This window comes from Brachyistius frenatus, unplaced genomic scaffold (genome assembly GCF_029030835.1).
Source record: "Brachyistius frenatus isolate BFR_SWC_R1_liver_20210118 unplaced genomic scaffold, ASM2903083v1 Contig_206, whole genome shotgun sequence".
Lineage (NCBI taxonomy): Eukaryota > Metazoa > Chordata > Actinopteri > Embiotocidae > Brachyistius > Brachyistius frenatus.
Window position 1 is genome coordinate 299,606 of NW_027210805.1, and position 18,512 is coordinate 318,117.

Here is an 18,512-nt window from a genome sequence, read left to right on the forward strand (position 1 = left end):
GAGTCTGTGAGCCTGCATTTGGGTCCTGGTAAAACACCACCTCGTAACAGATGCGGCCCGAGCCGGCTCGCTGCGAATTATCTGTGCATTTGAATGACGCCACCAGAACAAAATGAAGTGCGCGTGTGTCTGGCAGAGGCGGCCACCATCGCTCCGTCCTAAATTGGATCACGAACGTGAACAGACTTCCTTCGAGAGAGTTCCTGGACGACGGCACGTCTCCGGGGAGGATGACGGCGGATGGAGACAGAGAGAGCGCGAGATGAGGAAGAGAGAAGAGGTAAAGCCAGTGAGGGATGGATGGGGGTGTGGGAGGGGCAGGGGGGGGCTGTGACAATGCTGGATTTACGTTGAAAGGAGCTGGCGGCAGGCTCCGAAGAGCCGCAAATCATCTCGCCGTCTCCGTCGCCCTCTCGCTCAAACGCAGAGCGTGTGAACACAAACCCCCGACACACGGCAAATTGATTCCTCTAAAAAATATAGTCTTTTATCAGCTTCTCAGCGGGTTTATGTTCCTTTTTTTTTTTTTTTTTTTTTTTACTTCCTCTTGCTCTCTGGCTTTTCAAAGAGGGAGTCATGTCCAACCCGTATTGGCTTGTGTGCCGTGTATTCTTCTTTGTTCATCAAAGGCTGCAGCGTCGTAGGCCGCGCTGTTGTTAGCTCGCAGGACAGAAGAGTGGAATGAAAGGACTGCAGAACATTTGACGTGCATTTGTAAAAAAAAAAAAAAGAAAAAAAAAGTGGGTTTGTGTCCGTTTGTGACCTCACCAGCTGCTGCCCGCTAATCGTGGTGCACCTGCGTTTTTTTTAGTTTTTTTTTTAGCTGATACAATCCTTTTGTCCAATTGGGTCCCCTTTTCAAATCCAACGCTCGCAGATGCTCTCCGCCATTTGCCGAGGCCAAAACTTTGAAAGCTGCATTAAACACTGTGTGAGTGTATTTGTGTGGGTGTGGGTGGGTTTCAGTTTCTGTAATGGGGCCAGGGAAGATGCAGCTGCTGACATTGTGAGCCTGCAGTGGGGGGGAAAGAGAGGTAGGGGAGGTGGGTGGCGGGGGCGGTATCACCTGATTCGTCACTTTTTGATTGAATTTCAAACCGAATGTCGCACCTGTTGGGCCGAACCATTAATGAATTCAGGGGAGTGGGGGGGCTATTTTCTTTTCTTTCTTTTTTAAACTGAAACCCATTTGGCTTTTTTTCAGCTCCTCCTCAGAGTTTTTTTTTTTTTTTATTAGAATAATTGGGCACCTGTTCGGCTAATCCATCTCAAATGCACGGACAACAGTAGGAGGAGGAGGAGGAGGAGGAAGAGGAAGAGGGCGGCAGGCAGGCAGCGTGTCTATTTTGGCCCACACAGGGCTTTGGCTGTGGCTGTAAATGTTTTTGATTAGCGAATAGCTGCAAAGCAGGTTAGCTAATGCCGTGTGTGTGTGTGTGTGTGGAGGGGGGGGCTGGCTGGCTTAGTGGCTTTGCAGGACTGAGCAGACAAAACGTGCCAGTGGGTTCAAGCCAGTGTAGGAGAGAGAGAGAGAGAGAGAGAGGTGGGGAGGAGGTGGAGGGGAGGGAGGTGGATTTATTCTCTCACGCAGACAATCTATCTCACAGGGCTTATCTTTATCCATCGTCTCTGGAAGGTTTCATCTGATGTCAGCGAGGGTGAGGCGGGGAAGAGGGAGAGAGGGAGAGCTGGAGCGAGGAGGAGACGACGGAGGGAGAGAGATTTTTGAAAAGAGGAGAGGAAGAGCTGTGGATCAGGCAGGTAGAGATGGATGTCCAGGGGAGATAAGGCAGCATGTTGCTCAGCAGTGACCGAGCCGGGGATTAGGAGCCGCAGACTGACCGGTACAACACTGGCAGGGAGCGGGCGAGGCAGGGATGGAGTCAGAGGGGTCTTTGTTGAGAGATGTTTGGGATGTTCTTTATTCTCTGGCACCGGCCCAATCCCCCCCCCCTCCCCCCTCCACTCCCTCCCCACCCCCCAGTTCCCGATCGGGCCGGGCCGACTTTGAACCCGGAGCTTTTTGGAAAGAGCAGCGTGCTCCCCGGGCGACACATGGCCGTAACAAAGAGCCAGGCAAAACGCCCGGTAAGTCACAAAAGCCCCCCCCACCCCCTCCCTGTCCCTTAGGTCATCGGCAGGATTCGGCATGCCCCGCCCCTTTTCTGCCAATCAGCATGCCAGGAGCCTTACCGCTAATAACCTCCATCATAAGGTTCTTATATTAAATCTCCCCTGTTTTATTCCATTGCTCGAGCACGGAGGAAGGCAAATTATTTACACCACCAGCACGCCCACTACTTTACTATCGATCAGACAAAATGGATGGATAATCATATTTCAATATGTGGAGAGTCAAAGCAAAAATCAGTTCACACTACTTTTCAAAGAGCATTCAATAATGATTTAAATATATAAAAAAATGAGCAGAGTCATACTTGACAATTCATTTTCTGTCATCAACTGATTGATTAGGGGAGAAATCATTGCAGCTATAATCTAGATATCTTTATTTTGATGTACAACCAAAACGTTATGACGCGCAAAATGTAAATAAAAAAAACAAATGCAATGTTTGGCAAATCATATAAACACATATTTTATTGAAAATAGCCCAAAGACAACATGCGAAATGTTGAAACCGAGACATTTTATTGTTAAATAAAAAATAACATTTGGGAACTGAGGAGTTTCTGGAGTTTTGGAAGTGAAATGTCCCATTGCCTGAGATAGGATTTCAGTTGCTGAACAGTTCAGGGTCTCCTTTGTTATGTTACTGATCTGTTGTCAGTTCACCTAATTAGTTGTGAAATGTTCCACCAGGTGGTTTTTCTTTTTTCATCCTTACACAACTTTTCCAGTCTTTTGTTGCCGCCGTCACGACTTTTTTTGAGATCAAATTCAAAATGAGCATATATTTTTCACAAAACAATAAAATGTCTAAGTTTCAACATTTGATGTGTTGTCTTTGGTCTAAATATGGGTTTATATGATTTGCAAATTGCCAAATTTGGTTTTTAATTAACATTTTACGCAGCGCCCCAAAGTCCGCGTGTTTACCAGCCTTGTTTTCTTTTTGTTCGTCTATTTCCTGCTCGCGCTTCCAACTCTGTCTTCTTTTTACCGATCTCTTCCTTGATCTCACGTCTGAACTTGGTACAATTTAATCATCACCAATAGGAACGACGGCCATAACAACAACCAAAAACCTAATAAAGCGGGATTACCCTTTAAATAGGAGCGTAATCACGGCGCCTGACCGTCACGGCCGCCTAATTTTAGAATATAATTTGTGATCCGGCACGCTGGTGGCCGTCCGCCGGCTCGAACTGTGTCACAAAGGACCGAGTCATGCACCCGCATGACTCCTGTTGTCTAAAAGGGTTTGAGAACGGGTACAGTAAATACACTGCCGGATGCTTCGGCGGATCTGCGCCGAGCGCCTCCGAGCTTCTTCTTCCCAGCGCAGGAGAAGACGCACAAAAACAGGAAGCGCCGCGTAAATCCTGAAGAGTTCCCTCCAGTTTCAAAGTTATCTGCTGATAAAGTTTGAGCCGCAGTACAGTAATTTAAAACGGAGTATAAATGCCAAATCATACAAGTCTGGTTTATTCCTTTCCGAGCTCTTTCACCAGCAGCCAACATGTAAATTCCACAAAGCCCTCTTTTAGGCCAAAACACACAACGCTCCTAAAACGTGCTTTACCCGACGTATGGAGGTCTTTTACAGCAAAACAGACCAGCAAGAACGTCTTGTAACATCTCCTCAACCCCCCCTCCTCCCCTCCGATGTGAACGTGAAGCGTCTTCCTAAAGTGCTGCTATTAACGGGGGGCAAAGGGGGTGGGGGGCCCGAGTCCTGCCAAGTCCAACAGCAGTGCCAGTCAAGCGCTCGCAGTAATCAAATCATCGTTTCGCTGAAAGCGGTCGGTTTCTCCCTGAAGAGCGGGAACACCGTCCCGCCTCTCCCCCTCTGTCTCCCTCTGTCTCCGGTCTGGATAACACAACAAACGCAGCTAATAGACTTCTGTCCTTCCAGATGTCTTCATGCTGCTGCAGTCCAGAGAGAGAGAGAGAGAGAGAGACACGGAGCTCAGCCAGCGAACAAAAAGCACCAAAACAACGGAGCGTCTGAGTTCTTTTTTTTTTTTTTTAACTGTCAAGAAGAAAGAGAAAACCCACTCCATCTTTAAAAGTGTTTGTTTCTCTGAACACTTTTGGACTTTTATAATTAGCGCGGCGCTTTAAGTTGGTCTCGTCTCGTCCCTCGGTGCGTCCCGCTCCTCATTACACATTCAGAATTTTTTTAATTTTTTTTATGGTAATAATTAGTCTCTCTGCAGCCCCTGGGCAGAGAAAAACATTTCTCTTGTTTTTATTCTCGTGACTCACACTCTTCACTCCTTTCTCTTGTCATTATAAAAAAAACCAACCTTTCGCAGTCCTTCATCTGATCTGATAGGATAATATTTCAATATCGTGTTTTTAATATAAGGCCCAACTTGAACTGACTGCAGCTGTACATCGTGTAGTGGCACCGGCTTCTCAGGTCAATTTATGATTCTTCATCTTCGAAAACAAAGAATCAGATTAAAGAAACTTGTTTGAGGTTGCTGAGGCGATTATTCTCAGATCGGTTTATGAAAGCGACTTCCTGAATGCGTGAGTTTGGCGCCAAGAGACTCTACGTTCGGTTGTGTTTTTAATTTTTTTTAATTTTTTTTTTCTATACCGGTACAATATGGTAACCATCTACTTTCATACCGCGGTATAATAGTGATACTGGGAGAACTCGGCCAGCCAATTTATAAATTAGTGTCAGGATTAGGGACCGGTGGACCGACTCAGTGAAACAACCAAGCAGAGTAGAGTGCCTCCAGCTGATCCAATCCAGCATCAACCATGGACCACGCCAACCCAACGTCTAGTTATACAAGCAATATAATACGAGTCGGTGAGGGTGTATCAGTGGAGTCACTGTTAGAGATCCAGCAGTGGATCCCCTGCACTCACTAAATCATTCGAAGAGTCCTGAGAGCTCACAGGACTTCGTCTCTACAGCCGCAGCTTCCGGTTCTTTCTGTGAACGCCCAGTAATGTCTGAACGAACGTTACCGAAGAAGTTAACACTGAGAGGAAGCCAGGAATGTTCCAACAACAGGCCAAAGCTAAAGCCTCATTAGTGTGAGGCAATGGAGGAGTGGTTTAATCCAAGTTTCATGGTCATTAATATGTTAATCTGCAGCTGCACCGGTTTGAGTCTGAGGGTTTGGAAAAGGAGACTTCATTTGAATAAAACTGAGCAATTGTTAACCCCCCAACCGACAAAAAAACCAACAAAAAAAACTCTCCGAGTTCGACATATGTAGGTAGAGGTTAATGCAGCCAGACGAGGCCCGCGATTTATCGTTCATCGGCGTTTCCTGTGGAGTCAGTGGAGGGAAAACGTGAAGCCGTCGTTCCACCCGCACTCGACGGGAGCAGAGGGAGGGGGCGGCGTCTCTGTCGGAGACGGCATCCTTCACTTCAGCCGTGAAAAGGTTTCGGGACGGGACGACCCCGCCTCCCGAGCCGAGGCGATGTCACCGATATAAGCGCGCTCCCTCTGACACGCGGCGTGAAAAGACGTAAACAAAAGAGCCCGCCGCGCCTTCATCCATCAAACCTTCACGCTTTGTTTTACCCTCACTGAAGCCCTTCCAGGATCGGTTTTCCCTCTCACCTCGCACACGTCTGTCATCTTTACAAAAACAAAGACTGCGGTGTCGTATATAACTCGGTCCCTCCGGGGGTTTTATTTCATGATCGCTGTGATCAAAAATATCGCGGCAGATTTTCTCAAAAATTTTAGTTTTAGGCGAGTTTTTTGGCGGTAAACCTGCGGAAATTCGAAAACAAATTGCAAATAGAGAAAAATGTGATTTGTTTTAAGGACTACCTGATAAACATTGACACGCTTTTTCCTTATTAGGTTCGGCACGGCTTCTGCCGACGGCCTTTTTTGCAGAAATATAGCAGGAATTAAAAATAAATGCAAGCTCCAGCAAATATTGAGGCGATCGCCTGAACTCGTGTTAACTATTCGCGCGCACACACACACACACACACACACACACACACACACACACACACACACACACACACACTGATGATATACATCCTGGAGGGAAGAGCTTTTAGCACACGCCAGCTGCACTGTACTTTACAGCTAATTTGATCAAAATTGTCCACTTGAAAAGGAATTCATTACTCTTTTCCTCACCGTCTGCCAATCACCTCGGGTGACGGCGGAGTGTTTTTGCTCGACGGGCCCTCGCTCTCCCGGTCAAGAAGCACCGTGTCATGCGATCCATCACCTGAGGACAATCTCTCCAAAAACACGCCGGAGGCTGTTTAGTGCAGCAGCAGCCCTGTCCTGATGGACTGTAAAGACCCCCCTTCCCCCCCCCCCCTCCCACCCGCCCTCCATCCTCTTCCAGGACACTGTGTTTTCATATGAACTAAATTAACTGCTTTGCTTCTCCGGGGTGACAGCTCGATTGGCCCCGCTCCTCCTCTGAGTCAGCCTCGATGAGAGGTGTGAACAGCCTCAAGGCTTTGCAATCAGACTCCATTCTCTCGTCCTTCAGGGAAGTCCCACGGAGGGGCCCCCCTCTTGATTAAAGCTCTGCCTCTGACTGACTCATACAATCTCGGTCCTAGTGGCTTCACAACAGCTGGAATTACTCAGTTACTCAGCCTCCCGCCCGATGTCAAGTAAAGTCCTGCCGTGTGTGCCTGTGTGTGTGTATATACACATGAGAATGGCAGCTAAAGCGAGGACCAGGGACAACGGTATATATTAAACAACCTTTTGTGGCTTGTTGGCTTTCGAGCCTTCGGGGACAGCTTCCGTCTGCCCGAGAGAAAATCCGGCCAAACCTCCACGATATTGCGTTTTCCCAGTTCGAGGCCGGGTACAGTCAATCTCCTGCCACCTGAGGCACCTGAGCAGAAGCTTGTCTGACACCTTTTCTCCACAGCAGAAGCATAAAATCCAGATATGTTCGTGGTTCACGTGTTGCAAAGAGTCCAAACTTTGTCACAGCAAAGCAGGATGCTAAAAATCATTAACCCTTTGAACCATCGAGGCTATTTTCGGGGTAATTTCACTACCTTCACTCTTAAGCTCATATCTTGGTCATTATAGGGGCTGACCATCCCTATATGTTTTTTTGGGGTTTTTTTCAGGACAGTCTAGGCTATCCAGATCTTTCATCTTTTATTTTGATAATACTTCTCACCATAACTTATTCAATATAGATATAATTAATAATTCACAGTTGTGTAGAGGAGATTGTCTTGAATCTGGCAATATCTGAACTGTGTTTGTGTGACATTGTATGACTCAGCAATTTGAAAAAAATATGTTCTCTGCGCCTGACGGACAATAAATGTCATGGATGACTCCGGGTAGCCGGGAGTCCGAACCACAGACTCACCCTCTGGACATCCGGCCCAGTGATATGTGCTAATAACTCGGCTGTAGTGCAGGCCCACAAATATGTTGTTATTATTTTCATACAAAGTGGGATGTAATGTCAGCCCTATGCTCGAAACAGCTGTGATTTTTCAAACTGGATTCGCTGAAAACGTGAAAAACGACAGGTATCATCAGAAAGAGGAAGTTCTGCTGTTTATTGTGATATACAGCACGTTGTGAAGCGATCGGGACTTATTTCAATTGTTTAATTAAGAATAGCGGGGGTAGAAATGATGGAAACTGCTTCACGCAGAGTGTAAACGACGACGCAACTTTAAAGTCGAGTTCCTCTGCAACGCTTCGTCACACAGACGAGCCGCCGACGTTTCTGGAAAGCTCAAACCGTGCAGTTTCATAGGACATCAGATGCATCTGATTAACACTCGTTGCGCAATTCAGCTGAGAAGAAGGGGTAGGGACTTGGACGCAATTTGCATCCGTTAGGTTCCAAGGCTTAAGACTCGTAAGAAAAGATCAGGGTTGGTTTCAGCTTCATTAGCAGGTTTGAAGGTGGGACGGGACGCTCTTTTAAATTACCATCATCATGCTCGCAGAGGTGTGAACACTCTATATCAGCCCTGCCCTCCCCCTCGTGTCCACTGACACGTATGTCGTATCACCCCGCAATGAGATACGGCTCCCCATTTCAATCTTGTCTACTTCAAAGGTGTTCCTTAATGTCGCCCGGGGTCATCCTCCACTCCTCCGCTTCGGTCCCGTCCTCAGAACAGCCTCGGGACAGAACAGGGGGAAATAGATGATATAATCACAAGCCACAGAAAAGGCACATGGGAGGCATTGCTCTGAACATGTGCTAAGAACTCTGGCTGTCATCAATATTTTTTTATTTTTTTTTATCAAGGGATTAAATTAGCACCTGTATGTGAAAGAGGAGGTGAAGCCGATTTTTAAATTCTCATATTTATTAAATCGAACTCATCAAAGTCGCGTGTAATGTGAAAGGATTTTTCTTTTTAGTGACAACCCCACAGAGTTTTATGCTGTTTTTCTCTCCCAGATCAACTTTACAGCCTGATGTCGTTTTTTTTTTTTTTTTTTTAATTTATGGCTTGTTGAGTATGCCCCCAAGTGCCTGAAAAAAAAAATCAATGAGTACCGCCTTGAAGCATGTCTCCAGTTTGTCAGAATTTGCAGTAAACAAGAATGAAGGAAACTTTTTCTCTGGATTTGGTGGAGACTTAAAAATGAGAGCAAATGTAATCGATTAAAAACATGTCTATGAATGAATGCTAATGTTTCTTCTTATCCACCAACTAAACTGATAATATCACAGATTGTTTCTGCTGCCCCCATCTGGCCAAAACAATACCCAGCGAAGTATGTTTAAGACGTGCAGTCTACTTGACCTGCAGCCGAGTATCACGCCTACGCCTGTAATATGCCCAACAGTGAGGGGCTAAAGAAGCTATCGCTAACTGCTAAGTTAATGTCGCTAGCAGATTTACATAGCTTGTAAAAAAAAAAAAAAAAACTGTGGGATCAGTCTCCAAAAGAAGTAGAGAGCTGTGGGTGCGTTTTGCAGAATCAACGTAAGTTTAAATGTACAGCGAGTAATTAGCTGCTGTGGTGAAGACTAAAGCAAATGAAATAGGTTGAGAGATTAGCAAACATCGCTGCCAGAAGCACAGCGGAAATGAGACGATATGTTTACAGCAGCACGTCGGTCTGAAGGAGCATTTTTAGTGGATGTAGCTTTTGGGTCTGAAAAACGAGGCCAATACGGAAGTGCGCTAAACTGCAATACCACCAAGGGCCACTAGGTGGTCGGGGCGTCAAAGTCGAACTCGAAGGCTTCAGTAACGGCTGTTCGCAAACCGAGGGGTGACGTCACTGTTTGTTGCCTCTCCGTTCAAATCCAGGAGAGCGAGGTTCGAGTCTGCTTTCAAGAAATATTTTTCTAATCCAAATCCAAAAGTTTTGGAGCCCGACCCCTAAATACATGTTATTTTTCTCCCCTAAACTTGACTGTGAAGTTTTTCACACCGAGGCGAGGCAGCGTATACCCTGACAGAGCCTGCTTTAGCAGAGTGAGCAGTGGATTACATGCCTTGGCCTGATAACGGGTTGAGATCAAAACAAACAAATTATGCCTTCTAATTTTAGCAACTTCGGCCATTCTCTCATCCCTCTTTGAGACCCTACATTTCTACGTAGTGAGCTCCATATTTATTTTGCCTCGGACGCAGAAGGATAACGTTGATTCTCTGTGGGCCGGGGGTGGAAACGTTGAGCGGTCGACTGACAACCTCCGAGCTCCTGTGACAGGACCTGCGTTGCACTTGAGTCACGATCAACCTCGATTAAAAATAACAACTAGACCCAAATTTAAACTGACAGTCGGCGGAGTAAAAAAAAAAAAAAACACTAAATAGAACAGGTGACAGAAACTGCAACACAATGCTGGAGGGTGACGCATATGAGGTGATATTGAGACAGGTGTGTGTGAATGGAGACTCTACCCTCTGCTAATTTACATTATTAAAGGGTTACAGTACACACAAGCTGTACAAAAACGTCTCCGAGCGAGAAACTTAATCCACCGTAGAATTTTAATTCAATCTTTATGTCGTGAGGATTATGGTATTTCCAAGGAGGCACAATGAATAATCTCACTCGCCGCTGGAAAACACTTCAACTTTATTGATCCTAGAGGGGAAATTGTGGGTCATCGCGGATTGCCGGGAGTCGATGCGCAGGTTGGGAGAGATTTTGAGTGAGAATGTGATAAAGGATCTAAATTAAAGCAAAGAAGGGGTGCTTTGAAGATAAAACGTCTCCAGTTGTACAAAAGACATTTTCAATAACGGCCAAAGCAGAATGTATCTAAGATAGCTGTTATTGAAAGATTTAGAATGAACGAGGAAAAACGCTGCTTTCTATTTCTTTTATCTGTTCCCTCCCAGGCTGTGGGTTTATAATTGAGAATATGAAGCAGGAAAAAAAAACAAAAAAACAAGAGCTCCTCAAGAGCCTCATGAAATAAGGAGTGAAAGCGAGGAAAGATTGGCCTCAGATGTGGGAGCTCAGGGGCGTATCCGCGGACAGGGGAAGGTTCGTGGAGCGTTGCGCGTAGAAACGTGACATAAAGGGTCTAGATGGTGAATTTCTATCTCGAGCCACGGTAGCCTTTCCACCCGTCTGCACTAAGGCGTCTTGTTTGTGGGGGCAGATGTCAGTCAGGACCCCCCCCCCCCCCGAGGAACATGGAACAACAACTGCTCTGTAGGCGGCCCTGCGTACAGCCTGACGGTAAAAAGACAGTAGAAATGACTTAAAGAGGGCTGAAGAGAAGCCCGGTTCGTGAAGTCAATTTTACTCATGGCGCCAAATCACAACACGGCATTTCGTGGCATTTAAAGTCTTTACAACAGAACTTTCCAGCATGATACGGAGGAACCCGACAATTCAACAATTCCCTAGTAGGGAAAAACGCCGCTTTAAGGGAGGAAAAACCTCCAACAGAGGGGAGGGAAAACTCCCTTTTAACAGGAAGAAACCTCCGATTGTGTTTCAGAGGGTCAGATATTTCCCAGGGAGATGCGTTAGAGGTTTTGGTGAGTCCGCACCTCGTTGGTCCTCTGCTGCTTGATATTTCAGCCGTTTTCTGCTTTCATCTTAAAGGAACATTGTGTGTTTTTTTGTTTTGTTCTTTTTCCTTCCTATCTGCAGACAGTAATTTGATCGGACAGATGCGAGAACAGGACTTGGAGTTACGAACCTATAAGCGCCGCTCGTCATCGGCAGAGACGAGGGAGAAAAAAACAACACAAAGAGTATAGATTCCCTCGCGCTCGGGACGCTAAAACATCCTCCCCCACCCGCCTGGAGATACCGCTGTCAATCAACACAGTGCACACAATTACAATCAAATGTGCTATCTGTGGGACATGTGACACCGCCACCCCCCGCCCCCCGGGTCTATTTTTACAGCAGCAGAGGGGAGGACAGCACTGAATCTCCGGGGAAAAGAAGAATGCGCATACATTCTCTCACATCAAAGCCACGGCTGTACTATCCCGCGCTATGTCAGTGTGGTATGTATGCTAAGCTACCTAGCATACCTTAGTCATACACAACAGCATGGCTTCCCCACCCCCACCCCTCCATCCCCCACCACTCCCGCTGTTTTCGGGTAAACATGGGGGGCCAAATATTGGTCAAATATAGATTGACTTTGTTCCCTGTTATTCCATCGCTTCATGGAAGGCTTATTGTACAGCAGGAGCGGAAGGGTAACGTCCAGAAAGGAGCCGTTTACGGTAAACGAGAGGGAAGAGAGAAAAATCTGCTTTGTCAACTGCAATGATGTGGAAAGTAAAAGCAACAAAGTGAGACGTTGTCTAACAATACCTTAACTCCTCGTGACTTTTGAAAAAAACAACAAAAAAACCACATTAAAGACAAACGAGTTCTGATGACAGTGACAAGAAAGAAAAATCGATGAAGGACGCTTTGATAAATAAGAAACCGTTGAAAAGATTTTTGGGAGTTAGTTGTGGTTCGAAACAGAGCACGTAGGCAGAGGGTTGTTCTGGACCGGAATATCCTTCAGAAAAATACAGTACCAAGGCCGGATCGACCCCCTCACTGATTAAAAATAGGTATGTTTTCCATGTTTACGTGGTATCTAAGATAAGTAATTAGAAGTCGGTTTTGACAAATCGGCACCATTACGACTTGAGCTGCGAGTAGATGCAAGTTTCAAAACACCTCATCGTGACTCTACGGTCCGAAACCGGCCCTTACCTACAGTAACTCGCGTCACCAACAACAGCAACTAGTATCCAGTTAGCGTTGCTTAGCAGAACGACTGACAGTATGGGGGAATCAGCTAGCCTGACTCCGCCCAAAGGTGGGACTGTTTTTTATCCGAGGCACTGACTCTCACGAGACGTGTCGCCAAGAGTCAAAAACAACAAGAACTAACTTCTTCTGGCCAAGAAATAACCAGCTCATAATCATATTACATACCGTTGCTGTAAAACTCTCTACATCTTATCTCTTTTTCATCTGTGTGGTCTATGTGGTGCCTTCGGGGCCCGTCGGCGACCCGGTTGTAATGTGTTTCGTCAACCGTCTTACCTAGCAGCTGCACTCCGCGGGTCAGACCGTAGACATCGATGAGAGCCCAGAGGGGCTCAGCTGTGCGAACTCCGCTGAAGAACAGCATGGGAGTGGACTCGTTGATGCGGTAGAAGACTCGGCCCTTCTTGTCCACCCAGAACGCGATGACGTGGCCCTCGTTGGCGAACTCCTCCGGGAGCGCCTTGGCCCAGAAGCCGCTCTGGGACACCAAGTCGGGGCAGGCGTACTTGGGCAGGTTGTCCGGGTTTATCCTGGAGGGGTCTTTGGCGGTAAAGCCCAGACGCAGCGCCCCGCTCCAGCAGCACTGCTTTTTAGTTATCTGTGGAAAGGAGAACCAAATGTGGCCTTACTGGTCTTGGCGAGTCTAGATTTTTCAGACTTAGTGTCGCCCTAAGATAAAAAACAGGAGAATAGTTTTTGGCTGTTTAAAAGCTCCCAGACTTCTTCAGAGTGCCCGACTCTGTCAACACGCACCTTGAGGCGGACTTGCTCGTACAGCCCTATGGGCCTGTTGCTGAAGGTGATGGCGTTGCAGAAGCTGGCCTGCCTCTTGACCGTCTTCTGGGCGTGGTCCATGACGATCTGGGATCCCTTGGCATTTGGGTGGAAAAGGAGAGGGCTGATGGGAAGGGGCCCGCCGACGGTGCCGTACTGGATGGGCAGGCACCTCTTAGGTTTGTGGTGACATCGGTGCGACGTGGACGGGAACGGCCCGCCGAGGGAGTCTGAGAAAAAAAACAAAGGACAAAAGGAGATGAGAAGGGAGACGGAACGAGTGAAACAAACTGTCCTAATTAGGAGCAGGAGGTTCGGTTTAGTCGCTGTAATCAGTATCTGATGTTTTTATTACAAATTTGCATCACAGAAAACAACATCAGATATGACCATATTGTCTCGGATTTCTGAGCTCTTGTTCCTGAAGTCTTTGTTGATTATTTGTGAGCACCGGAGTAATAAGATAATCAGCGACAATCACATCGAGCCCCACAGGGGTGAAAATCACAACACATGTCCAAGTCAGAAAATGATGCTTCTCAGATTATTCACAGGGTGTACCGTTCCCAGACAAAACACCCCTTTTGAAATCCAATGGATGTAGTGGGTCGACTGTGGCCGTTCTGTTGGACATCTGCGACCGTGAGTCCTCAGCAGAAGCCATGTGCTGGCTGGCTGGCATTGCGAAGCCCGTTTTGACATATTTCATGTTGAAAACGGCTCGTGCTATTTGGCCACATTAACCCTCAGATTAAGGCATTATTTCTACCGGCCGCCCCTCCCCCTTCAAAAAAATACCAACCAACCAAATAACTCCTTCACAAGTATCACATATCAAACTCTGTCATGTGCTTCATCCCATAACCCGGCAGCTCGGTGGCTGCCTGCCAAGCAGGGAAGAAGACGTGCAGGGGAAGGCTTGGCTGACTTGATAATTAAATGCATGGGCAGTAGAAGTGTCTGAATGGAGTCTGGGTGAGAGTGGCAGAGAGGGGGTACGACCGCAGCACTTGTGCAGCTATTTGGAAATGTGCACTGGAGCAATTTTCATAGATTTTTCCAGAGCTGCTAACTGCCAGATGAAAATTACCGAATTAGTATTCTGCAGCTGAGCCGAGTGAAGGTTTTTGGCTTCATGAGTGAATCCTAAAAATTCCTTTATCTGAAACTCCGACAGCATGTTACCCACTCTGGGATTTTGAACGATTTCCAGGAGTATTTGTGTCGGGACGTTCCAGTAGTCTGTGGTGAAAGGGGGCATAATCTTTCCCTCAACCTGTCAGTTTTTTTTTTTTTTCCTTAGTTTCTCAGTTCTCACCTGACTCATTCATGTACCGCAAGATTTGACTTGTAGCCTCTGAAAACAATCATTCAAAGCAGTGCCAACTGCGATCGCACAGCAGGAGATGTATCGAGAGTCCCTTTCGCAACTCGAACGTGTCTCGCAGCTGCGTAGCATCATGACGAAACAATCGTGCATCTGTCTCATCTTTGATCGATGGCTTCTGGTGTGATTTGCTGGCTAGAAAAGAAACCCTATTTCTTCAAGTCTGGCATTTTGATACATCGGCATAACCATCAGCAAAAACCTGATGTTTACGCCCCCCCCGTCTGTCTCAGTTAGTTGATTTTTCCTTTTTCAATCAAACTCTAGTCGGCTTCGCGGGAGACATTCCAACAACCGAGTACTTGGCTACCTTTCTATAGGCCATCATTCAACAAGATTAAATACAGGATACGGTATATTTCTGCCTCCGTCTCCCTTTAAAACCGAGCCCAATAAAAATGTCAAAATAAAATGATGCTTTATGGTCGGTTTGGGTTTCTTTGGACCTCTCTCGGCCGTAATCAAAGAGGACTGCTCGGTTTTAACAGATGAAAGCTGATGCGGAGGCCGCGGCAGATCTCCCGTGGAGTCCCGGTAAGACTCCGATAAGCCATAGAACCAGAAAACGGCACGCTCTGTGTCTTCCCTCTTTCTTTGTGTCCCTCTCTGTGTTTATCCAGTAATGACCCTTCCAGTTTTTACACCCCGCGAGCGTGTCCACCATTCAATCTGGGCCCAACCTAAGAGCGTCGTTGGGGCCTTTTGTCTTTTGGACGGTGCCACAGAAGAGCGGTTGTTGAGTGTGGGCACACGTGGTCCGGGGCAGATTGAGCTGAATGCATTAGCGGGCTCTAAAGAGGCGCAGCTGCTGTGGAGGGAAATGGGCTTACGTGTGAATTCATGTTCCTTAGCAACCCCCTCGTATCCAAAGGTCTCGATCGGCTCGCTCTGCAGCCATTAGCTAGGACACAACAGATGCCTTTTGTTTTCTCGGACACAACAAATTGATATTTATAGTCTCTCATTGGAGCTTTTTTGCAACCGAGCTTCTATGTGTTTTTCTCAGGGGTCCGTTCATTCGTATCAGTCATTTAAATTAAATTCTATTTTTCTGTATATTTCTACTGACAATACAACTTTGATGAGCTCTGCAGGTGTTTTCAGATAAATAGATGGATGTAGTGGTTTAGAAACCAACAGCTGGGTCGACTGTCTTCGAGGGCTTTGACGCGTTTGGCCTTTCTAGCTACCCAAGTAACGAGTATACGGAGGGGGGGGATATTGTGAAACAGAAAAACAGTTGTGTGTTTGATTTATTGGTCATCCCCTCTTTGGTCTTGTGATACAGTCAGTGTGTTGCATGTACACAAGTATGACTCTTGATGATTTGGTTCACTCCCAGCACTCTCAATTTTAGGGATGTGCAATGATATCAGCGCGTCATTGGGGGATAACCGATTTTAAATGATGTATCTGCATCAGCTTGAAACGAACATCTCAGCTGATATAAATGACAATTTAACACTCGATGTTTGACTAAAAGCTTGACGGCGCCATGACGCTACTGTGCGGAGGATTTTTTTTTTTTTAAAGTGACCGAGATGGATGGCAAAGTAGCGTTGGCCATGCGAGGAGGAGCCACATCACAGCCCTTCAACACAACAAATTTAATCATCCATCTTAAGAACCTTCATCCCGATCATTATGACAGAGAAATTCTCTTTTGTTCTTATATATAAAATACACGCATATAAACAGGAAGCAACAGGCGGGAGGAGCGAGGCTATCGTCAGTCGGCCAAAGGTTTTGGAAAATATTGCCAAATTGAAAATGTTCAACCTCATTTCCAGCCACAGCAGGAAGGTGTTTTCAGCACAAAGGCTGTGATAAGCCCATCACCTGCCCAACTCCAAACAACAGGGATAGTTAGCAAAGTTAGTACTTAGCTGCTAAAGAGTCTGAGATTTTTCCTGGGGAGTTGTTGGAGCAACAAGGATAGTAAATACTGGACTTACATTAATTAAGTAGATAGACATGTATGGGCCCCTAGTGAATCTATAAATACAAAACTGATGGTGACACATTTGCCACAACTTGGTCACAGTTCTACCTTTCAGTTTGTTGGGTTTCCCCTTTTAATTTTGAGATTTCTCAGCTCTTGTATCTGTTCGGTTTCACTTCCTGCCCTTCTGGGTTGTTTTTTAACATCGCCTTTGTTCTACCGTGTGAACCTACTGCTTTTCTGTTCATAACTCTCGTCCTGTATGACTTTTGACAGTCCTTCGGTTTAGCCCTTTTTTGCCTGCCCACTTTGTTTTTTCCTAAACCTGCAGAACAATGCAAGTAACACTTCCAGTACCGTACGTTTGGGTCCTTACTCTTCCCTGTGAACCACTGTGACAACTGCAATGAGTCTGGATTGTGTTTACAGCATGGCCAGGCAGTAAATATCACCTTCACTGTTTTGACTGTTTACTCTGAAATGAATTGATGAACGTATCAATATGCATCCCTAAAGCTGTCACGAATGCACATATACCGGGAAGGGGCCTTGTGCTGTAAATGTCAGAAATGTTGAGGTGGCACAAAAAAATGATTGATTTCAGATAACTTTCCATCGTTGTTCAGTCCTAACCTTCGAAATACTTTGATACCAGAGAGAGTGAACCAACACCACTTATGCCGTTGTGCCTCATGACTGTAGTCTAAAAGTTTGTGAAGACAAAATAAAGCTATAAAGCTTAGAATTGACTTTGTAGAACTGTAAGCCTAAATGCTCCACTCATTTGGTCAAAAACAAATAATTTCCCCTCTTCGCAGTTCTTGTTTAAGATCCAGAGTTTTGAAGTTCTCAGACACAACAAAGATGCCTCAGGCCTAATGTCTGCTCTCAGTCCTCCAATTACCTCAGCAGCACAAAAATCCTGAAGCACGCTCTTGTCCTCAGAGCCCGTTAACATCAATCTGACAGCTGCCTCTTATAAACCTGTGCGCCGGCGTTATGCATGTGTGATATGGGAAAAGGTTTTAACAGCCTCGCAAAAGCCATTTTGCCAAAAGGTCAAGAATGTCTTATGATGAACAATCGGGGCGAAAAGCTTGTATTCCTCTGCCTCCGGAGTGTGGAGGTCTTTATCCCGCTAATAACAACACGCGCACGACAGACTCAATCCCCCCCATCACAAAACACACGGGCTTGTGTGCAGCTAATACCTGTCATACCCCAGTGAACATCTCTGGAGCAGCGAGCTAATCTCCCACCATTTCATTCGGCTGCAGATCATGCTAAATAAAAGGGTTAGCTGTGTGTGTGCGCGCATCAGTTTTTTTTAATTTTTTATTATCTTCTGTGGTCGTTACTCAGCAAGCATCAGCTAAGTGGTTTACCATGCAAATCGGATTTTACGGGTGGGAGAAAACTATTCAAATATTTGCTGTTGTTTGGGAGGCAAGTCACTTCCTGGTTTCGGTGGAACAACAGCAAAAAGCTCATTCTCCATCGTTAAATGTTCTCAGTTGAGCTGTATTATACTTTTTAGAATGAGGCTCGGCGCTTCCAGGCCGCACTGATTCATATACGAGATACTGTATCGACCGTGTGAAGAATCCTTCTCTGCCTTTTGTTTTCCGCTTGCAGACCTGCCTCCTGCGTCTCCAAGGTACGATGCAACAAAACCTTGAGTGGTATTTGCAGATAGCGTTGACCCAGATCTCCGCCGCTGTGCCTAACTTTAGCGCCGCGGAGACACGAGGGGGTCTGCGGCATTTCGGTCGTAGCGGCCTATCGGAGCCCACAGGTAGCCCACATGCCAGCCCACTCCCTGCTCTCGTTGCTATGTAAAGCCCGGCTTAACTTGAAGCTCATCCTGGGAGACTTTAGACAAAACACAAGTGCACATAAACATGACCCGTGTATATCCGTGATAGCGACTCATCTCGAAACCTTAAGGCATGCATGCAGACATGCAGACTAGTGTAGGTTGTAACGTCGAATAAACTACTATGTAGTTGTCAAAGTTTCCGTATTCTACACTCTTCCTGTGTTTTATTTGCAGTCTTGAT

General features: G+C 46.2%; 2 protein-coding genes across 4 annotated transcripts in view; both read right to left on the bottom strand.

Moving 5' to 3' along the window:
- The window catches only part of LOC138633084 (STE20-like serine/threonine-protein kinase), a 208,649-nt gene that overhangs the window by 160,034 nt on the left and 30,103 nt on the right, over positions 1-18,512 (bottom strand). The gene's annotated exons all lie outside the window — the stretch shown is intronic.
- Positions 1-18,512, bottom strand: part of neurl1aa (neuralized E3 ubiquitin protein ligase 1Aa) — a 74,760-nt gene that overhangs the window by 21,176 nt on the left and 35,072 nt on the right. For all 3 annotated transcript variants that reach the window (XM_069719109.1, XM_069719110.1, XM_069719111.1), the window contains 2 exons: positions 13,103-13,353; positions 12,626-12,947 (listed from right to left, as the gene is read on the bottom strand). In XM_069719109.1, the coding sequence (XP_069575210.1) occupies positions 12,626-12,947; positions 13,103-13,353 (573 nt within the window). The remainder of the gene's footprint in view (positions 1-12,625; positions 12,948-13,102; positions 13,354-18,512) is intronic.